The following is a 24377-nucleotide window of genomic DNA, read 5'->3' as shown; positions in this document are numbered from 1 at the left end:
TCGAGAGAAATTGGAAGAAAAGTAAATTGTTGCCTGCAATAAAATTTTTACACGCTTGAATAATTCGGGAAGTTCATAGCAAAAGGAGCCTGAAAACAATTTTTATTAAATTTGATTGATCGACTCTGTGAAATCGAGGGTATTCGGAATAATCGAAAAACACAGTCGGAATATTCGTGCAAGAATCCTGAATAAAATCCATTTTTTCTCATCGATAAGAAATTTTTTTTCGAAACTATGAAAAATGAAAAAAAATCCTTAAAAAAACAAATTTCCCATAGTTTTCCCTCGAACAATGCACCGATCGCACACCATCAGGAGAATGATGAAATTTTCAAAATAGTAACCAACCTGCCACGGCCATTTTCCAAAAGAGCTTTGATCCCCGCCAACGATTCTCGATTCCGGGAACAATCTCCGTCCGCAAACTGCAAGGATAAACATTGTTGAATTCATGGTCCTCAAGTGGCTGAGTTGCCTCAGCAGCGAGCTGCTCGTGGTCGCCATTACGGTGGACACTTTCGTAGCCCGCGCGAAATGATCGCACACAAGGATCGCCTTAACGTGTGTAGATTTGGGCGCGTCGATACACTTGTATGTACGAACGTCTATGAAAAAGGGCTAATAAAAACGGAGCTTTTGAAACGGCTTCTCCCGCACATTCGATCGACTGGATGGACCGGTATCGAAGCGCAGCATCACTCTGCTCCAGCTGAATCGAGCATGTTTAAGAATTTCTTTCAATTATTTTTTTCTTTACTCTCTTCGGATCTCTCGTTCCCCTTCTCTCGCTGCGATGAAGGATTTCGTGGTGACTCGCCGATGCCGCACAAAAGTCTTGAGCGATTCATCGATCCATCAACACTTTTTTTCTTCTCTACAGTCGATGAAACTCGGCCACTTGACAACTCTGAGTCTCCTCGTGATAACGGGCTGCCGTTGATCGTTATCGATAAGTGTTTCGAAGCGATGACTCTCAAGGCTTTTAATAGGTGCACTCTTCAAAGGAAAGTTTATGACTCTTCAAGGCCCTCGACGATAGAGACTTTCGTCGAAATCCTTTTTTATTCCTTCTTTTAATTACAGACTCTTTACCGTTTCGTCAAAGCATTCAATGATTCACGCGCAAATATAACGCGGCAATTTTCAGCAATGCGCGCAATAGTCGCAAAGGAGACAACAACGAAAACCAGTATTTCAGCATTAATTTATGGCTCCGGGAATATAAATGTTGGGGGAAGACCGAGGCCGAATTATCCACGAGAGATTCCTGCTTTATCGTCAGCGAATTTATCGTCGATAGGAAAACTCATTTTTCATTATTTTGCTTGCACCGAATGTTGAGCTTGTGATATTCAAGAGCCGAAATACGTGAGACTTCAATTGCGAAAGATCGTGCATTTTATGGAAAAATCTGGTGGACCGGAAGAGCGATTACTGTCTATAACAGAGATTCCTTTTTTGTAAGCAAATACCTTGAGTGTAGTCGCTCATGTTCAAAGTCTCTATCGGCACAGGGAGATCCGTAGCTGCGGTAACCGTCGCGATCGTAGAAAGCAGCGCCGGTATTGTAGGCCTCGTCGTTGCCGCACTCTCCGTCGTTGAACTCACGGTCGACGATGGTTTTGCTGAAAAAACGTCATCGCACGCTGAAGATCGCGAAATCAATGGCATTCGGGGGGGATTAAAGTTTGTCTTTTTGCTACCAGCCAAACCCGCAGCGAACAGGATTTTCCTCAAGAAACGCTTTCTTTTTCAAATCTTCGTTCGAAATCCGTTTTTTCCGGCTTTTTACTCATACAATTTTTCAAACAATACGTCTCAATTTTTTCGAGTTCGATTCATTGCGAAGAAAAATTCTCGTCATCAGCGATCCCGAAAACTAGGATTTGAAAACGAGCACGGAGAAAACGGAATCGTTTTGTACAGTGAGGAATTTATTATTTTTTCAAAAATTTTCAAAGTATTTATAGCCATCGATTGCAAAGAGCATGATTTTTTTTAATTTTCCAATATTTCGCCCTTTGAATTCTAAACAGATTTATGTGGATTGCTAAAAGTGATGCACGTCAGAACTCTATTTCGTTTTGTTTTCGAGTGTCATTCGTCGTGTCAGACTAGCACTTACCGATAAGTCGAAATGTGTTGTAAATCACAAATTTTCACTGTCAGCATAGTAAATTCTATAATAAATACGAGAATTCACACCGAATACGTGTGACATTTTACCATACATAATTTTTTTTTCAGGGCTGCCCGAGCATACTTTACAATATAAACATTCGAAGTGACTGAAAACATTTTTTACTACGCTTACAGGGAAAAAGATTCTTGAGTCTTTTGAATAAAAGGTTTTTTGCTATGGTGGATGGAACAGTTCTTATTACTGCTTTTCGATAAGAAAGCCATTGGAGCAACGAAGTGTGGCATTACGGGGTGCCAATGAAATATGTGACGATGCCAAGGTTAAAAATGATTAAACGAATAAAATAACTTTAGATCGAACTGCAGATTCATTCTCCCCGAAAACATTGCAGTTAAATAAAAAAAATTCTTTCAATAATATTAATTGCTATTGAGTCAACGATTTTTTATTCTGCAAACATTTTTTACTATGCTTATAGAAAAACGATTTTGAGTCTTTTGAATAAAAAGTATGGGTATTGGTCTTTTTACTACGGTGGATAGAATTACTGAATAATGTGAACGAATAATGGGAAAAATATTAGTAAAGTGATAAAAAATAATTTTTTCCTCATTTGTCATTCATAAAACTGTCAACTGACAGGAGATTTGAAATCACACCAGAGAAGTGTCTCCGTCCGGTCGGAAACTTGTCAAGGTCTGCATCGTTATTTCGATCACAAGAATGAAAGATAATGAAATTGAAAAAATGAGTTGTGCAAAGGCAATAAAAATCTCGCATGAAATCGAGAAGCGTCAGCGTAGCTTCCTGCTTTGCGGGTATCATTTCGAACGATGTACCAAAAGGAAGAAAGGAAGAGACACGACCTCGCGGGGCTATCGCTCGTTGTAACGCGCCGTTTTGTTTTTTCGCTCTTTCTTATCGCCGATACGGCGGATCTATTGTGCTCACCGGAAGTCGTGGGAATTTTGGTCGTCTCAGGCTTCTTCGTTGCTTCTCCGGCGGTGATCGAAGTTTTTTCCGTTGTTGGGGATTGTATCATTATCCAGCCGTCCGGAGTCGTTATCGGCGACCATTCTGGTTCGGTCGAGGCTTCATTGAACATTGAATCGTTATAAATGGCGGTAGTTTTTGAGTATTTCATTATTCGAGAGATAAATGTTGCTTGGACTTGTTCCGACTCGGAAACGCTCGGTTGAACAAGCGACACGAATCCATAAGATTTTTTATGGATGACGACACGAGAGTTGAGTCGAAATCGAGTTTTAAAGTTGTTGCTTAAAATTTTTGAGCTCCACAGATGTATATAAAAATCTTTCTATTTGTCGATGAATATCCCCTGAATGTACTGTTTCAAGGAATACCGCGAGGTTACCGAACTCATTTTCGAGAAATTAAATGTCCAAGTTGAGTAAAAATGCCATTTCATTGCACCGGTTGAACGAAACGAAGTCGTCACCTTCACACTTTTTTGCTTGTACCACTCTTAATGAAGAAATTCATTTGAAAAACGACAGTTCGGATCAGGACGATTTATAGAATGATTTTACTGAAAATAACGGATAGTTTACCCACTTAAATGACTAGAAATCACCGAAAATATGTGACTGCGTCACCATCATATCGGCAATCATATTGCAACTACGACACCAACGGCTGAGTATGAAAAAATTATATACGCAACGTTGCCAAACTTTGTCTCAATTTCAACGCGACTTTCAATAGCCGAGACGAAATTTTCTATGGGAGTGATCAAAATAAACGTATTTCCGAATAATAATTAATATTATCATTGACACGCTTGAAAATGTTCGCATTGTTCATCCGAATGAATAGTAATCATTCAGTATCTATAAAGTGGCACTGCCTGACGTCACTCAATGTATTAGCATAGGAGCTTCGTCTCTTGCACGCACGGAGAGACTTTTAGACGAATATTTTGGATGAATACATAGAAAAATTTGCTATGTTTTATAGCAGCGCTGTTCTATATCGGCATTCTATTACATTTCACCAAAGTGCATAGTAATTTTGACGCCGAAAGCAGGTGTCTCAAATTTTACTATGTGCGACAGGCAAAATTTAGGTCTGCGACATTCTTACACATCGAACGATGTATCGATATCCGAATGTCACTCGTGTCTTTGGCGAAATGTCAAAAATTGGTGAATCGGACTGGACGAATTGCTTGGAATTTTACTATGCGCCGCTGGTTAATTTTCATGTTTATACGGAGCAACGCCTCGTATAATTGGTCGGCGCATGAATTTTTCTATGTTATCGAGGAAAATTCAGTGCGGTAAAAGGGAAAATACGAAACTATTCAATTTTTCGTTAAGCACAGAGAAACGACTGCTTTTTTTATCTTCTAAATTTTCATCAAATCATTTCATTATTTACTATGTTTTTGATCAAAATTCGCTCGGTGTTGATTTTTTATATAGTACAGCGCGTTATTTACTATGAACTGTGGTAATGGTGCCCCAAACTTTTGCATTATTTGACACACTCTGTAGCGATTATTATTATAATATCGACGCGCTCCGACGTTACAATGAAAACATAGTAATTTTTGCTATAAAAGTCTCTCCGTGTACCCCCACGCTCTAAAAAGATTTAGCAACAACCTTAAAAATAATGGATGATTCAGCAACAGAAATATTCGAACTGACCTTGATGAGTGGTTTCGATGGTCGGCGATGGAGTTTGCGGTGCCTTCGTGATGTCTTCGTCGGAGTAGGAGCTCCAGGTTACGAAGCCCGGTGGCGGAGTCGTCGGGCTGCTTGTTCCGGACGTGGTGGCGTCGGCTGGTACTTTCGGTGGTAAAATCTCGTTGGCCAAGGTCGTTTCATTGAGTACGAGGGTCGTGAGGGAGAGAGTAGAAGCCTGTGTCGTGGTTGAAGTAGTCGAGGGTGGAGTGGAAGTCGTTGTCGATGGTTTCGAAGGTTTCGAAGGCTTGGTGGGTCTGGCAGGTTTTTCGGAGGGTTTTGGTTTCGCGGAGGAAACGGAAGTTGGTTTGAAAGTCGATGGTTTCGTGTGAGCGAAGGATGACGACGAGGTAGAAAAGGTCGACGATGACGGAGTGGTCCTCGTCCGTTCAGTCGTAACTTGTTGCGGTCGTGATGGAGTCCTGACAGTGGTGGGTCTTCCAGAGGATGTCGTACCGGGTCTCGTCGGTCTTGAAGAGGGTCGTGGCCGTCCGGAGATGGTGGTTGGCCTGGAGGTCGTTGCTTTCGAGGTCGAACTGAGTTTTTCTTGGCTCGTGGTGCTCGCAGGTCCTGTGACAACTGGACGATGACTCGGTCTCGCGTGGGGCGAGCTTGGTTCGCTGGATGAGGACGGTCTTGAGGAGAAAGTCGTCGGAGTTTCTTGGGTCGGGGTCAGAGGCGGCGGCTTGGAAGTTTGCGTTACTTCGATGCTCGGTGAGGTCTTCTCGGTTGTTGAAATTAGCTCCGCGGTGGAGAGGGGCGGTTGTTTCGTCGTCGTTGGTCTCCGGGATGCTGTGCTCGGTCTCTTAGTCGTCGCAGTTGGTTTTTTCGTGTTGTGCTGAATCGGTTTTCGGGTGTTTGTCGTATGCTGCGGTCTCGTCGTGGTCGCATTTCTTGGAGGGAATCTCGTCGACGTTCGCTCGGTAGTGACGACGGTTGGCCGTGTCGTCGGTGCGCTTACGGGCTTGCGGATTGTTGTCGAAGGTCTCGTTGGAGAAGTTGAAACAGGCTTTTTCGATATCGTCGAGGAGGCTTGCGATGTCGTGCTCGAGCTGAGTCCTGGCCTGCTGGAAAGTCCGGATGTCGACGAAGTCGATGCTGTTTGGACTGACGTCGCATTCCTGTTGATCGTTGTCGGCCGGCTGGTTGAAACAGGACGGTAATTCGGGGTTGTGCTTGATCCGGAACCGTGCGAATAATCGTACAAAGTCTGGAAGGTCGAGAGACCGATCGGCGACTGTGTAGTCGTGTAAGGAGTGCTGAAGAATGACGGTCGCTTCGTCACTATTTTTTGAGTCGTTCTCGGCACTGGTTTCGTCGTTGTTGGCCGTGCCGTCGTTGTCGTTGTCGTCGTTGTCGTCGTTGTCGTCGTCGTCGTCGTCGTCCTCGTCGCTGTCGCCGTAGTCGGTGCTTTCGTCGCCGAAACAGCCTGAGCGAGCGTCGATGAGGTTAAAACTTCTGGTTTCTTCTCCGCAACCGGTTTAGGTCGCGTAAAATAATCCGGGATGTCATTACTCTCGTGCACACTTCCTGCAGTTACGAATGAACTCGCCGCTGACGCGTCCTCTATCGTATTATCCTGAGGATAAATATCCCCGTCGTCGTTCATCTTGCAACAGCTGCCGAAGTAAAAACGATCTATGCAGGTTCCCAGATGCGTGCCGTTCATTTTTACACACGTAAACGCGAACATGCAAACACCCGCCTCACCGGAGCGCAACGAAACGCATGGCAAATGCCTGATATTTCTTCCAGTACCTGAAACATTCAAATTTAACAATGAACTTAAAAAACTGAAAAAAGTTTATTGGGATAAAAATGGTAGTTTTGTAATAACTTGGCAAAAAAACGTGGCGAAGCAAACGAACGACAAAATATGACCAAAAAGATCGAACTGACGTCACATATGCGTGAACATATATTGAATGCAGCGTTACCAAACGTTGCCAATCCATTTGTCGTGTAATCCGAATCATTTCTCATGAGATATTTTTTAATATTTCAGCCAATTTTCAACGCTAAGGTTCCAAAACTAAAATATACGTATTTATTCTGGAATATCCATGAAATACAACGATCTATTTTTTTGCGAAATTTTGGATATATTTAATGAAAAAATTCAATAAATTTTCATGTGTCTACGACTTTGATGTGCCAGAGTTATAATGTCAGAGAAAAGTCGATATTCGATAATTAATTTGCTGCCAAACTACATGGTAACTGGCGTCAAAATTTTGCAATTTTATCCAGTACGTATTCATTTTTGCCTACAAAAATAATCGAGTAATCTTGGATAGCGAATATTCACCCACTTATCTTACTTCAAAGGAACAGAAAATCAGTGGAAAGTCTTTTGAAATTTTGGAGAAATTAGCTCATATAAATATCGATACTCAATTATGCAGCCTTTCACTACTCTTTGTGGTGCAGATAAAATGATTTGACTGACGATCCAATCGATAATTTTGTACCATAAACCGGGTCAGATTCGTAATCGGTAAAAAATCTTGACTTTGTTCGATTAGAGAAGAACACTTTTTTTTAAGTCTATCCTTGATATAAGATTGTCTGAAACTTTTGATTTCATCGCGCACGAGTTTTATCTCGTGCGTTTGGTAAAGAGGTCATCTGGATTCTTTCAAAATCGAATCTGCATTATCGTGCGTAAGATAATCTTTGTTATCACACTTCAAATAATCAGGCTCGCAGTTCACATTGTATTTGTAGAAACAACGCGAAGTTTAAAAAAAATGGCAACAGTTTTAACAAAAAATTCATTTTTTGAGGTGCTAAATTTTCGGTTTTTTTCTTACAATTTTTCTTCCAACAAAATATGGAATCCATTGTCCAGGCCTGGCTATTAAATAAATAAGTGGTACAAATTTCGTATGGATCGGATTAATAGTTATTTAGTAATCGTGCCCACTGCAAAGGTATTTTTCAAAAAGCACGATTCCGAGATTTAGAGGACCGCGCGTATCGGACTAAATACCCACATCTACGAATCTAACGCTCCGATTTTTATGAAATTTCGTGAGAATATTTTTCAGACATTGAACTTGAAGAATACCTAATTAAAAAAATGTTCTTCCTTTTCTTCGCCCATCACAAGGCCCCTGATCCAACTCGATCGCGTTAGCAACTAATTTACTAAATTTGAAAAATCGTTGGGGAAATCCAAATAAAATTCTGATCACCAGCAGCAGCAGGATTTTTTTATGAAATCGAATTTAGTTCTCGATGAAAAAAATGTGATTGCGGACATCTTCAGCCGACTGGACTCTTCGAGCGTAATAGTTTCAAGTAAAATATATTTTCCAGTCTTTGGACCAGCGTGAAACGAAGCCAAAGCAAACGAGTCACGGTGAAGGTGCACGTAGGAGTGCAACGCAGTGACTGGACCAATCCCACGACTTCGCCTCACTGACCGAGGAATCGGTCACTTCCTTGATTCATAATCCAGTGCCAATGGGCTCCACGTCCGACAGAGAGCTTCCAGCATACTACCGTTCTATCTCTTTGCTATACTTAGGGATTGTGTGTATGTATGTGTATGCTGTGATATATACCACCGCGAGAGTCCGACTAACTGTGCATTTATAACGCTCTCGCGCGTGTAACCGAGCCCCTCTTAGATCCACATTCCCGAGGCATTCAAGCTCGAGATAATAATCCAGGAGACTAATCCGCTGAATTCATATTTTTTGGGTGACATATATGCGGTGAAGGGATAAACAGCATTGAACAGCTGTCGCTCGATAATAGGGTATTTTACGCCATGTCAAAAAATACATAAAAATGCACGATTATGCGATAGATTTCGTAAAAAGTAAAGGAGAAACGTCAATATTTATTGATAAAAATGCAGTGAAGATTTTATAATTCTATTTTTAAAATCGTCTTTTTTCATCTGTTTTTCAAATTTCTAAAACGCCATTCGCCATGTTGGGTTCCAACGTGACGTCACTCCGATAGTAAACAATCTAGATTATTATCGTGCGTTCAGTGTTATTTTTAAACTCGACAAGTTATTATGCACGTATATGTGGATTTTTATCATTAATTTGATTAAAATCGCATTATGGAAAACGGTTTTGTGAAAGCAGAAAGTACAAATCTACCAATGATAAATACGCTGATGGTGGCGATGAGTCCACTATTTTTGTAGCATTTTTACACTTGTATTATTGCATTCAGGCACGAGACACCAATGATGTACCATTATAACTCATTATTTTAACAAATCTTGTTACTTGGTCTTTCACAATCGTATTATTTACTAACGGAGTGACGTCACAAACCGAAACAACATTGACTGTACGAATAATTTGCGTTTCATTTTCTTCTCGATTCCCATTGATCGAATCGATTAATTTATGTCATTTCACTCATTTTCACTTCCTCAATCTCTAATGGGCCCGTCAATAAAGTTTTATGTTTCGCTTGCATTCCCGTTATTTGCTCGCCTGCAGCATCGATCCATCCGGTTCCAATAAGCTGCTTGAACGGTTTTGTTTTTTAATTTACTTTATTTGTTTCTCTTTGAGCCCCCACTAAATCGATCGCAGCGATACCGTTTCAGATATTCTTTTGGTACAGAATAATTGTACACGGAGAGAAACAAATAGTGAGAATTACTGTGCCGCCATAGTGTTAGGCTTCTATGTCCCCCATTTTGGAGGTTTTTACCAAAAACGTTGTAACTTTCGTGTCGTTTCCTAATCAAAATTTCTCAATTGCTTATTTTACAGTTGAACACAGTAAAATTCCAAGAGCTCCAATGCAAGTATCGCCGATCCGCCGAAATTTTCGAAAATTTACTATTAGCAGAATTTCATTCGCGTTTGAATATTCACACGAAGAGAAAAAAATTTTTTAAATTACCATGACACCATAGCTTTAGGCTTTTGTATCGTCCATTTTGGAGGCTTTTGCCAAAAACGTTGTAACTTTCGTATCGTTTCCAAATGAAAGTTTCTCAATGCTTATTTTACAGTTGAGCACAATAAAATTCCAAGAGCTCAAATCCAAGTATCGCCGATCCACCGAAATGTTTGAAAATTTACTATGGTACATAGCAGAATTTCATTCGCCTTTGAATATTCACATGGAGAGAAAAAAATTGTAAAAATTACTACGACACCATAGTGTTAGGCTTTTATGTCGTCAATTTTGGAGGTTTTTGCCAAAAACGTTGTAATTCCCAAGTGAATTCCGAATGAAAACTTTTCAATTGCGTATTTTGCTTTGACAGAGGTTTAAACTGTGCTAGTTTTTCCTACGCAATTCACCGAGGAAACATTGTAAAATTTATGTTCACTCGGTGATGAACCGTAAAGCAGAATTATTCATGCCGTTTTTCAACGATTAGTACTGTTTTCACAATCGAAATTTACACTTAAGCATAGTTAAATTTGAGGAGCTCGAACACAAGCATCGATGGTCAGCCAAAGTGTTTGGAAATTTACTATTGTATATAGCAGAATTTTACTCGCGCTTGTACGATAAGATATCGTTACACGTGTCTACTTGGAGTTTTTGTGACACGAGTTATGAAATTGAACGGCGAATTTGAGCTCTAAAAACTGTATTCTTAGAAGAGTTTAATAAAAATGATGATATTGCAGTGATGAGGCGTGAATTTACTTCACTATTTTAGTACAAACTTTGTCGAAACTCGTAACCCGAAGTAATGAAAATAATCGGAGTTGCATGTTGTCAGGATGTTTTTGTTTCTTTACACCGATCGAAGATTATTCTTGAGGAGATTTTCTAGCTGCATCATTCCGACAATAACATGACTCTCGAGTAATTGTTCTCCAACTTTGTTGAGAACACACCGAGATGATTATAATTGATGGAAACGAGGCACGAAGCTCGAGGAAAAATTGTACGGCGAGTTTTCGTTGGGTGATTGGAGGTCCTTGGAGCCGTCGGGACAAGGGTCGATCAGCTGATCCTAACGGAGGACAGAGATCCCCTGTATTTTCTCCCACGTACTCGGAACTAAAGGCCTGAAAAACGGAAGCTGATTCAGCTGGATTTTCCGTTGATGGGAACCCCTCGTGTGTATGAATACCGAAGAACAAACGACACTGCGAATGCCAGAAGCGAGATGAGGCAAGAAACACGAAGAAAGAGAGGAAAAAAGATGAAGAGAGAAAAGAAAAGGTCGAGTTCGTTGTTGGTTGATCCTCCGTTCTCGCGTCGCATGTTCCTTCGTTGGGGATACCGTTAACGTTTCGACGTATGAGCCTAGTCAGTGGCATGGCCTCGAAAAGTAGGTCACAGTCATAGCCCTATGTAACAGCTCATTTTCTCCTCTCTCTCTCTCTCTCTCTCTCTCTCTCTCTATCACTTTGTTTCTCTCGCACGTATCCATTTGTCAATCCGTTCACCGATCCATATTCCACATCCATAAATAAGCTACACATTTCCATCCCTTTTTCGACGTTTTTCACCCTGCTCCGCATGAATCCGTAAATCTCCGCCTCTCGCTCGATCCTCATTAACGTTTCACAGCTTCTTCGTTTTTCCTCGGCTCAGCACCTCCACAGTTTTTCAGCGTTACCCTTTCCCTGTCCTCGCCTCTGGACTGCCTTCCCCCCGACAGCTCCGCATCGCAAGATTTTCCTGTGGCCAACGTTCCTCTCGCCGTCTTTCTTCTTCTCGCCTCTCCTCGCGATCGCCTTTCAAACATTCCTCAGCTCCAGGGTAGCATGCCCTGAGGAATCTCCCGTACCTGGCGCGATCTACGAACTCGATTATCCTAACAGTTTTGTAATGGCCGCGTGCACCTATCCACGTGGCGATGGCATGGGCCCGAAAGGCACGGACCTTCCGACGCTTCGGCACTTCCTGCATGCTGCTTTTGAGCACTGAATCAACGCGTTGCATAACTCCACAGATTTCCATCTCCAGGAGACTAACTCACGTTCGAACTGGGCGGTTCGAGGCTCCAACTTCGCTCAAATCAACTTATCTGCTCCGCAAGTCGCCAAAAATCAAACTAAAATCCGTTTTCACCGAATTTCGTCGCGAATATAGCGATTACGGGAGCATAAAAAGTATCTAAAAAATTTTATTCAGTTAGCTGATTCCGGCCGTGCTCCGTATTCGGACGCCACATTTTTATCATCGGCAACGCCATGATTTAAAGAAAATACGAAAAAGTTTGCGTACGCCATGACGCCTTTTGCACCGGTTACAAAGATCGATGAGACCAGAGCCGGATTCACACCACTTCACTGCTCATTGCGACATTCATTTGCCGCGATTTCAATAAAAACTCGCGCAGAAATCCGGTATCGTAGACGCGAGGCGTCTGACACGTGACGCACGTTGCGTATCAGTTTCTTTATTTCATCTTTCGGTGCAAAGTTTTTTGACGTACATTTTTTTGCGTGTGCCTGCCTATCTTAAGGAGGGTGGATAACGAAATCAAAACAATGAGAATTCGATAAAATTTGGTGATAACATTCTTTGGCATCGCGTATACAAATATAATTTTTTACAAATTTTTTTGCCACATGGTTATCGCATAATTGAGCGTTAAATCAAGCAATGTGGTAGAAAAATCTAAAAAAATTTGTATTGTCTTATATATTTTTTATATATTTTTAAAGAATACATTTACCAAATCTTATGAGATTCTTATCATTTTGAAATTCTTAATATTTTTAACATGGCTTAGCATGGCAACATTGTATCGTCGCGATCCACCCTCCTTAATTACAGATTTATACGATATTAGTTTATTGACATGTGACAGCGATCGTTAAATATACTGTACTACGGGAGGCGCCACTATCGATTTTGAGTTGGTCACGTGAGCTCGACGACTCTTAAGGTGGTTCCTCCACGAGACAGTTAAATTAGGAAATTATTTAAATTTGGCATACGTATTGTTTAACATATGAACAACACCTCTATAAAATTTTAACAAGTTTCACCATCCCGAACCCGAGATATATGTAATTGAAGTTGACTCAATTAACACGTAACATATGGACCATGCATAAGCAAACGGCACATTATTAATTCTACCGCTAGTACTAAAATTAGGAAGTTTATAAAAAACGAGGAGAAGCTAGAGCAGGATATCACAGATATTGTGAAAAAAAATCAAGGTGATTGACCATCTAGTTTGACAGATGTAGCCTCGAGAAGTACGAAGGTTTAGGCTGCATACGATATATTTTGCAAGCGAACAAGCGAACGTCGTCTGTATAGACAACCTTTTTTGTGTGTTGAAGCGTAACCTGGATAGTTCCGTCAAAAAATTTACTCACGATGTCGGATCAAAAATACTTTTAGAATAAATTTTACGAAAGCAAATGATATTTGTACTATATCTGCTGGCACCGAGTACGTATATAGGGTCTTTACAAAGTTATTGATTACGATCCGAACGAATTATCAAGCCTTTTAATATGCAGACAGTACATAACTTTTGGTTGGGGCTGTCGCAGAGGATCAACCTTAAATTTTCTAACGGTGCAGGCTTTCTCGGTTCGTTTAAAAGTCGAAAATACAATGCTCGAATCGAGTCCGCGGTTACAGTGCCAAAATTCCTGACGACGTATTTGGCCTTCCGGGTCAGGCGGTCGCTTATAAATATGTAGACAACGATCATAACGTTGATAGAAAATGATGTTCGAGTGTCCTGAACTCCAGTGACACGATTCTTTAATTTGGAACGTATTTCTGAGTGTCTCGATACCGCCGGTGCGTAAGGCTCGATTGGCGGAAGTGAAAAAAACCGCTGATCGTCGCTCAATGAGTCACGGAGTCGAAGAAAGTAGTGACACGCTTGCGCGGGCGCGTTCGCATTCGTTTGGTGAGAGGAAAAAACGGTACATTACCATCTTCCCCCATCTTTTTGCGATCGAACTTCAAATTGGCAGCAGAGAGAAAAAACGCTTCGCAAACCTCGAAATTTACTCGGTCACACCCACCCGAATATTCGTTATCAACTACTTGACCGAATCGCGTTATCTCCCCAGGTCTGGACACCAATTTGATGAGACTCCGAACGCGAGCTCCGTGGAAATTTTGACCAGCGAAATTATTACGCTGCAACGCGATCGCAATTTCTACATTTGCAAGAAGAATCCTTACGTCGAAGGTAAAAACGAATGTCGAAAAAGGGGAACTTTCACGATTATAATTCAATCGATATTTACTGCACGGAGAAAATTCATTCGTTTTGTATAAGAGAAATTTATTATTTTTTCAAAAATTTTCAATATATTTAGCCACCGATTACAAAGAACATGGTTTTTTTTATAAATTTTTCAATATTTCGTCCTTTGAATTCTAAACAGCTTTATCTGGAGTGCAAAAAGTGATGAATGTCAGCACTATATTTCGTTTTATTTTCGAGTCTTATTCATCGCGTGTCAGACTAGCACTTACCGATAAGTCGAGATGTGTTGTAAATCACAAATTTTCACTGTCAGCATAGTAAATTCTATGATAAATACGAGAATTCACACCGAATACGTGTGACGTTTTACCATACATGATTTTTTTTCAGGGCTGCCCGAGCATACTTTACAATATAAACATTCGATGTGACTGAAAACATTTTTTACTATGCTTATAGAAAAAAAGACTCTTGAGTCTTTTGAATAAAAGGTTTTTTTGCTATGGTGGATGAAACAGTTCTTATTACTGCTTTTCGAAAAAAAAGCCATTGGAACAACGAAGTGTGGCATTACGGGGTGCCAATGAAATATGTGACGATGTCAAGGTTAAAAATGATTAAACGAATAAAATAGTTTTAGATCGAACTGCCGATTCATTTTCCCCGAAAACATGGCAGTTGAATAAAAAAAACTCTTTCAATAATATTAATTGCCATTGAATCAACAATTTTTTTTTTCACGCTGTATATTCCTAGTACTTTCTTCTAGAATTTTCGGCTTCGTTTTCTCCCTGTGTACGATTATTCTTGAGTACTGATAATTCATCAGCGTTTGTTACGCACCGGAATAAAGATGCATATTTTCGAGGGCGGTTGCGTCTTGAAATAGTTGACGTCACATATTTTATGCGAGAATTATTTAAGGAGGAACATCAGCTTGAGAAAAGTCGGGATAGATTAATGAAACTTTTAGAATACATTTTTGGATATATTTTCTATAGCCTCTCCAATTTTTAATCCATTTCGTTCAGCCATTTTTTCGTAAATCATTTCCAAACTTCGAGTATTTAACACCTACGCACAAGAAATAACTTTACAGAGCCCATTTTTTCATACTCAAAAACAAATAAAAAATGGTGATAGTTTAGAAAAAAAGTACTATTCCACAGTTTGAACTCTAAAGAACATGCGTGTGCAAAATTGGAGGTCGTTTCATTCTACTACTTTTTTAAATGTTACATAAATTCCACCCAAAAATGACGTATTTTTGGGGGTTAATCCCGTATAAAAAAAGCGAACAGGGTTTACATGACCTAGATAATTTATATGAAAACAATAAAATTCGTATTTACATAAACCTCACTTTACGTGAAGCTGATGTTCCTCCTTAAGGTATTCTTTTCGCATGAGCGTATTTTTTGGTACCGCAAATTGAAGCATTCGAAATTTGGACTGATTCCTAACCTCTGAGAAGTCGCGGCTGTGTAAGAAAAGCTTCTGCTTCTGCCATTTTTCCAACTTCCATCTTTAATTTTTAAGCATTCGGTAACCCTTCACTTTTATCGTAGCTATTGATCCCTCAAATATTTTTCTATCTCTGAGGCAATTTGTATCAGGAATTTATAATTATTCAGTATATGAATTATTGAACAGAAATTTGGTGATGGTGGAATCTCCGCAAGCTCCCGTATAAATTTTACGATTTTTCAAGCTTCAATTCTTCATTAAACGTTCGATAGCCTGACCTGAAATTTCGCCAATCTATTCCCATGCACTTTTTTACTTTACCGTTATTTAAAATCAGTTATTTGTAGAATATTTGGGTTCGTTAAAGGAATACCTTAAATCGTAAAATGCGAAGCGGAAATTCAGTGTCCTTCCATGTCTGGTTCAACGACACTGATGAGACGTACGAGTGAAGACGATTTGAAAATACGCACGTTTATAATTAGTTATTTGAGAGCGTGCGGTAGGACTCGAAGATTATAGGAAATGATCCACATTCTCGTTGAAGTTATTCCGATAGAAGGAGGTCGCGATGCGGGAATATACGATGATTATAGGAATTATATTACTGTATGAAAGGAACCCAGTCATCGACCTTGATGGAGGATCCCTGTTTATACATATCCACAGATATAAGCCCATATACAGGGATAAAAAGTACACCGATAGAGTGGTCTCGTTGAAAAAAGTGGCCCGGAATATGACGAAGGACTCTGAGCGTCTCCGACCGAGCGTGTAACCCACTTAAATCTATCTATTCGTGGTCAACCCGAGTAATAAAACACTGACCAGTTCACCCACGCGTTTTCTTCGGTCAAGAACACGCGGTGCCTAACGGCTCAAGGCAGATTCAATGTCGTTGACTTAACGCAACTTTTGTCGGCTAAGCCATCCGTAACGCGTGCATTTTTCATGTCGAACGACAAAAAATTCTTTTGATCAAATATTTCGTACACGAAAAGTAAAAGCCACGGTTTTCTCGTCGCCTGTAACTTTCTACTTTGGATTTAAATCGAATGAATCTTTGGAACTTTTTGGGAGATCGGATAATGTCATTTCTGCGGGTATGGAGGATGATTCGCACTACGCGGGGAAAACAGTTTCGTTTTGCATAGTGATGAGATGAGTTTAGAACAAATTTGTATTTTGACGCACGAAGCATCAGGTTGGCATTGCGTAAGAATGGTTTGGATGCTGCTCGGGTGCTTCACGAATGACGGTGATGAAAAGATATTTTGAAAATTCGATGAAATTGGAATGGAAAACTGGGCGAGTTTTGCGATCGCAGTGAAATATTTGTTGAAGTAATAAAATCAGACTCTCGCAGATGTTTTTATCGTTGCAACAGTGCGTGTTTCTTCAATGGTAAGAATTCGTGGTGTTCGGTTCGTTATTTTTACTTCGTTTTGGCTTGACTCAAGTTTTACTGTTACGTAGCAAGGAAATTCGTGATTGGGGTTCACCTCCGAGAGATAACTATGAATCACGATGCTGCTCGTTCTCGTGACGATACCGGGAGAATTCTTCTCGCATAACGGTCGCGCGTCAATTTTTCTCGGTGTATAGACCGACTGGCGCGCTCGTTCTTCGTTAAAAGCGCAATGCCCAGGATAAAGACTGAAAAGATTCGAAAGAGAGAGAGAGAGAGAGAGAGAGAGAGAGAAAGAGACAAAGAGATTCGAGAAACGCAAAAATGATGGAAAAATGAAACTTGAGCGAAAAATTCGCGACTCGGAAGCAGCAGGTGGACTCGAAGAAACAAATTCACTCAAAATTTCTTCTTACGAGCGAGTTCAAATAAACTTTCGGGGAATTTTTGCCTCCTGGGGACGTCGATCTAGGTCTTTCCGCGTGACTCACAATCTTCTGTCTCGAATCGCGAACCAGCGAGATATGTCATGCATAAATATGGACCAAAAGTGTTTCTCTGGGAAAACCGAAAGTTCGTTCGACTCTCGTTCTGTTACGGCCGTTCTATGACTGGTCAAGTTTGCAACTACTTTATGTTGATTAATTTTAAGTTTAAATTATTAATAAAATTAATAAACACTCATATTAAGAATATTTTTATCACAAGAATGTAATAAAATGCTTTAAAAATATCATAAAAGATGAAATTTATACTTCGATTTGACTAGTTAATGATTGACTCGGTACCGATGACACTTTAAATACACGTAACCCAGGGAACATTTTTATTGTGCGAAAGAAAGTTTACGTCGGTGTAATGGTACCGAGAAAAAGGAATGATGAATTAATTAAAAAAGCGAAGCTACTGGACGAATGAAAGCACGTGAGTCGGTCTCAAAAATAAATTTGATGAAGTTCTCGCGATTCCCGAATTTGCCTGAAGTTCAATCAGCAAATGACTGACATCCCCTTCCGAAAAAACAAAAGTTTTTTCATGTTTTCTTTCTTAAAAGCCCCGTAAAGTAATGTTTTAACGTACAAACGTTTTCCAAAGCTCGAACGCCGTGCAACTTTTTCACAATTAATATTATTGTGAGTTCTCCGCCATAGCAGGCTGGGGTGTCAAAAACTCAAAATTGTAAATGAAATAATTGAACATTTTGGGCCGTAAGAGGCCCCGGAACCGAACTTATCGTTGTCAGGGGACCCCCTGAACCATCATTTATCGCAAAAAAGTGGACCTTGGCGGAACTACTTTAATCGAGTCGATCCCTTTCTCGAATCCTATGAAATTACTCACCACCAGGCAGGAACTGTGGCGCGTATATCGGACTGGCGAATGTCGAGGCTAAATGCAGCAGCGCCACTATCCAAATGACTGGCAAATGGTTCATCTGCAACGAAAAAAATTAAATAATTGAGAGTCTACGATGAAAACGATATCGAGACAGGCCGGATGTTACGCTGCATAATCAGTTGCTGGCCTTTCTTTGCGCGATCGTATCAAAAGAGATAAAAACAATCGCGAGCCGAGCGAAACGCATGCACCTATGTCTATAGAGACATTAATGTTCTCAACGATATCAGCGTGTTATAGAGTTCGCACGGGACATTTTTAAGCTTTTCTCCACGGCTCTCATGACCGTGGCAAACGTTAGGCACGCCGACTGCGACGAACGGCGAACCTCTTGGGAAACTTCCCACGAAGTAAATCATCAAACGCCAGCGTATGTCTCGTCCTTCCACTGTACATAATTACCACTCGGATGATACTTAATATGGCAAAAAAAACGAATGACGCGCTTCTTCGTCTTTTTAATCGGCCATTCAACCACCATTATTCGCCAACTTCTGGCCGGGTCGACGACTCACAGACGTCTTATGCTTTCGGTCTCCTATCTTTTAGAAATGTCACTTCGACGATTCTATCATTCGAAAATGTTTCAGTTAATAATATTTCCTTCATTTTTACAGCATTTAAGAAAACATAAAAATCCATGTTTATGATAGATTTCGTAAAAAGTAAAGGAGAAACGTCAATATTCATTGATAAAAATGGAATGATAATTTTATGACTCCATTTTAAAAATCGTCTTTTTTCATCTGTTTTTCAAATTTCTAAAACGCCGCATCCGCCATATTGGATTCCCACGTGACGTCACTCCGACAGTCAACAATCTAGATTTTTATCGTGCACTCATTGTTATTTTTAAATTCGACGAGTTATTATCACGTTTGTCGACTTTTATCGTTTATTTTATTAAAATATCGCGTCGTGGAAGACGCGGTTTTGTGAAAGCGGAAAGTACAAATCTATCAATGTTAAATACGTTGATGGTGCCGACGAATCCACAAATTTTGTGGCCTTTTTACACTTGTATTATTGCATTCGGGCACAAGTCACCAGTGATGCAGTTAAAAAGAAAAGGCGTAATGCCCAATTTCACCTATTTTTGCGCACCGAGCCACCATCGATGCAAATTCATTCTAAAGGCTTTCGCAACAGACGATCATTTCTACTGATTCCGGAAGCAGATTTTATCGTAAATATCCTCGACATAAATTTCCGATAAAATTCCATTTTTAGTAGCGATTTTCCTCCAATATTCGCCAAACTCACCACCCTGAAAACACTCACTTTCGAAACTGCATTTTAACGTCGATAAAATCCATTCGAAACGTTGAATACACGTACAACAGAGTTTTCTCATCTCTTCCTAAATACGCCGCACTCGAGACACGATAACGAAAAAACAACCAAGTGCCTTACAAAGGAAACAGACTGACTTCCGGTCTTTTCTGTCTACTCGAAGTCTGTACGTATAAACACACACACACGTTACGCTGCTGCTGCTGCTGCTGTTATTTATTTCAGCTTTAATCATGAGAGTGTCGCCTTTATGGAGCCCCTTCTTTCCCCATTTTTCTTTCGCTCGAGTCTGTTCGTTTCTAAGAAATGAACTATTGTTAGCTCGCAGGACAAAAAAGTATTTTGAATTTTACGGTAATACTGATACAGTCGGAAATTTCAGGCCTTTTTTTACTGCCGCAGAAAAAGTTTATCGGAAGTTATGATCGCACTGAGATAAAGCACCATTTCAATCGTAGATACGATCAACAAATTAGTGTGAAAGAGATATTCTCAAAGGAAGTCACTAAAACCGAGACGAACAGCGTCAATTATTCGAGTTTTATTCCACCACCGATTTTATGTTAGAAGGAACATCGTAATTACGATTCTTTGGAGAATGAATTATTCATGATCGGCTCGAAAGTATCGGTAATTAAACGTTCACAATTGGAGTCCGTAGAAAGGTGATTCAAAGAAACAGAATCATTGAATTTTGCTATCGGTTTGCAGGATCTCGATAGAATCGAGTTGAAAATACATTTTTTATCGTGCCTTCGTCTGCAGAGCCGATTTTCTTTGTAGAACTGAATTACTTCGAGGTCCGTGAATAACCGACGAGCAGTACCGCGATCCGTCAAAAAGTTTTTCTCGAGCCAGGACTGCGCTCGCTGCTGAAGGAGTCAGAGAATTTTCTGGCGTTAAAAAAAAAACATTTTTACGTAGCAGTGGCTCACTGCTGGGCAAGAAGATTCAAAACTTTTTTGCGAATTTCTACGTTTTTGTCTGTTGGATCCAGGGCAAGGTTCGAAATGTGTGAACTAATTGAAGGCAACGTCAAACACTTTCGTCTCTGATTATTCAATCGTAATCATAACCAACTCTAACAAGCTCCATTGTGCATCAAGCATGTTATTTTAGTGTTTCAGAGACGATATTTCGGTCTCTTTCGTGCCACTTTTCTTGCGTAACTCATTCCAAAAGAGGCCTGTGATGAGCAATTTTTGGATAATCGCGGATTCGTGGATAACTTTCAAGTTTAAATCCTTTTAAATTTGTGCATCTTCGCCAATGATTTATGAAAAACGTTCTGTCGTAATGCACGTTTTTCTCGTTTTCCTTTGCTCACATTCCATTTCGAAGATTTTTTTTCAGCACCGACTCGTGCATGCAAAAAAGTCAAAGAGCGTTGATTCTCCGTTACAATAATTAACTTTGATCGATTATAATGATTAACCTTTTGGAGAATCCGCTACGAGAATTTCCTTGTTATATTTCTCTGGGCCTTGTGGTCCTCAATTATCTTAAACGAGGAGGCCCCTGGGCTGTAACAATTTGAAGGAAAATTGGTACCGTCGGCCACAATGAGATTTCCCTTTTTCGTTGCGTCACGCGATTCGATCAATTTTATTAAATAAACTGTACGCTCTTCGACCCAAACGAAGCTTCAACTTTTCCATTGCACAATCACTCTTTTTCGTTAATGAAACCATCGAAATTTCTCTCTTCCGCTGCTTTCGATTTGCTGGGTTACCACACATTCGCTCTTGAACCGGAGCCAGGCTCAATGGACCTTGCTCACCGCACAGCATCTCGGTGCAATCATTTGTTTTAATACACAATTGTTGCGCGTTCGATTATTTCATCCGGAGAATCTTACAGGCCGAAGTCAACGTTTTACATAATTGTAAAATCCTTTGGGCCACGCAATAATTTTATTTTCTTAAACTGTTCTTTTATTCAATTTTAATCAAATTCAACAATTTTCTTTTTATTTAACTTTATTTAATTATATTAATTTATTATTATTCATCGTTATTTATTAATGATTGTTTTTTTTTATTATTTATTATCATTTTTTATTTTTATTATAAATATATAATGAATAATGAATAATTAATTGATTAATTAATTTAAATTAATTAAATAAAACAAATTTATTAAACAGTGTTCAAACAGAAGTACGAAGGCTGCTTGGAATGTGAATAATCTTTCTTAAATACGTGAAATTTTTTAAAGAAAGACTTTGAGAAATGAAGAAAAAGTAAGAAAAATTTTATGGTTATCGGAGACTCGGGCTGAGTATCGATTTGACGTTCATAAATTCAGTGAGCCCTGCGAGTTAATTTTGAAACGGTAAAAAAATCTTTGAGGGTCCGTGCTGCAACGAGAATTGAAAAAAGAAATGTTCAAATCGAGTATGAACGAGAGATCGGAGGTTCTCGCGAGTTTCCCGAAGAACGAAATGCCCGGTTTTTTTTCCATTTGTAAAAGCGATGCGTACAATGTCCTTTATGTGCGTATAACGGATAACGGTAAAATGCGAGTGTAACTCTACGAGACCAGCCAAAGAGAAGCGGCCACTTTCGTTTTAACCAGATTGTAAGCGAGTCACGCGTCACACACGAAAGCGTAGACGAGCGATTTGCTCCTCGGCAGTTTTGTTCAACCAGGGGCCATTACAACATTTGTACTCGGAAATTAATTTCAGCACGCTCGTAATCGCAGCAGCATTTTTACGAGGAGAAAAAAAAGCGATTTTTAATCGAAAAACGAAGTTTTCTCGTGTCCTGAATTCCTATACGATCGAAGCGTCCTTCTTTCCACTCATCCGAGGAAACAATCTTTCAACTCCACGCTCTCCAAAATTGTAATTTTAATGACGACGTTGTACAGGAGCTACCGAGTGAAAAAAAAATTAAAAATTCATTTGTATATCATGACGAAAGTCACGACAGCTCGTCGGAGCGCACCAAGAGGGCCACGAGGTACCGCTATCCGTGGACGACATACCGGCTCGGCTTCAACTTCTCTCGCGATTCTCTCGTTTCTCTACACCAGCACACTCGTGCCTTCGCTCTACGTCGCTTTTCCTCGTGTTACACGTACCGAGGAGCAACGCGCTCTTGATTCTAAAACGTGTTATGCTGCACGGAGCTCAGCACGTGACAATGATTTTAGCGATTAAACGATAAGCCTCAAAACGGGATTTGAATATATTAAAACATACTTTTTTTTCGAAGGAGGAAAAGTTAATGAGTCCAACGAACTAACTGTTTCGGGTTGAGCAATGTTACGAAGCCTCGACGAATCGCCCTTTTTTCATGCGTTTACAACCCAATTAATCTCTGGACATCAGAAAGTTTAAATTAAGTGAAAAATTGCTTCAATCTAGGAAAAAATCTGAGTCCACTTTTATTTTTACTTCCCAATTGAAGATATTTTTTTTTAAAGATAATTAAAGACATAATCACTTTAAATTAACGTCAGAGTTATTAAGTCCAAAGTCTAAATACATTTTGTCAACTCATCTTGTGGCGAATTAATTAATCGGGGATCCATCACCGACTGAACCCCAAATTTCATTCGTCCCTGGCGAAAATACTATAGTTTTTTATGTAAAAATCCCTTTAGAGGACAAAGGGAAACAGGTGAAGAAAAAAGTGTTAATAAAAAGACAGACGGCTATGACAGCAATGGGCCAAGCCAAGAAGAAAGAAAATGCCGAAATAAGCAAACGTGCGAGGTTATACGAGTGCTCATTACCAATTTCGTTCAATCTTCAACTTAGTTTAACTTTATTACTAGTAAGACAATCTTCTCGATTTTTTTCCCAAACCTCCATTCTGTACTTCATCGTTATCGTGTACTTTTTCAAAAGCTTCGTAAGAACGAAACCTTTAAAATTAAAAATGCGTGCGAGTCCCATTTAAATTCTGTCTAAATCTCAAGACTTTCTTAAGACAATCGTTTCGTGCATGAGCTACCTTAATGATCGTTTGATCGAAGGTTTTGCATCGATGGGACTTGATCACCAAAGGCACTCAGTTTGAGATCCTTAAATACAATAATCCAGCGATATTTCGCAACGTCCTAGAGAATATTCACTGCCTAAAATCGAAGTTTATCATCAAGATTAAACGTGAGATGAGTTGAACAAAAAATGCGTCCGAATATGTGTATGAAAATGACGAGACCGGAGAGAATAACCGGTCGTAAGTCTCAGGGCATTCCTCAGAGTTGCACGTTCGCTAAGCTGTCCTCGGCCAAGGCTGAGAATAAGAAGAAGAACAAGAAGAAGATTGCAGGAGCAAGCACAAGAAATGAGGCAAAATAAGATGTCTGCGATGCTCTCAGCCGAGTTCATGCGACCTTGAGACAGTACTAATAGTTCATTCGGTAAGGATCTTAAAAAAACAGAAATTCGATGTACTTTTAGACAATGAAAACTGATCGAAGCTCGCACTACTTTTTCTTACGAGTTTCCTACCATTTGGAAGGACGTTGCACCATCCTCGTTAAATCGAGGACCGCGTTGTCATCTGCCAAAAAGTGGAGAATGCGAGTATGACGAACGCGACGATCCGTGTTTCTTTTTGTTTGAAAAAAAACGAGACAAATTCAACGTCCTCGACTGCATCAATAATTGAAGCCTATTTTTGAAGAATAAACTTGAAAATCCATTCGACTGAAAAATCATGAATTCAAATGGAAGTTTTCATCTCCCTCGTTTCATTCTCACAGACAAGAGCTAAGAAGAATTTCCACATTGTTCAGAACTCCTCGTTTTTTACGTGCCTGTCGACTGACAGGTCACGTGCCGATCGAGTC

The 24377-nt window shown here is 39.9% G+C and overlaps 1 protein-coding gene across 1 annotated transcript in view; it reads right to left on the bottom strand.

Annotated features, from left to right (window-relative positions):
• The window catches only part of Np (Notopleural), a 59682-nt gene that overhangs the window by 5516 nt on the left and 29789 nt on the right, over positions 1–24377 (bottom strand). The window contains exons 2-6 of the mRNA XM_043428689.1: positions 18219–18312; positions 4819–6612; positions 3098–3238; positions 1476–1628; positions 352–428 (exon numbers count right to left, since the gene is read on the bottom strand). Of these exons, the coding sequence (XP_043284624.1) occupies positions 352–428; positions 1476–1628; positions 3098–3238; positions 4819–6612; positions 18219–18312 (2259 nt within the window). The remainder of the gene's footprint in view (positions 1–351; positions 429–1475; positions 1629–3097; positions 3239–4818; positions 6613–18218; positions 18313–24377) is intronic.

This window comes from Venturia canescens, chromosome 9, assembly GCF_019457755.1.
Source record: "Venturia canescens isolate UGA chromosome 9, ASM1945775v1, whole genome shotgun sequence".
Classification (NCBI taxonomy): Eukaryota; Metazoa; Arthropoda; class Insecta; order Hymenoptera; family Ichneumonidae; genus Venturia; species Venturia canescens.
This window is presented reverse-complemented; position numbering and strand designations above follow the sequence as displayed.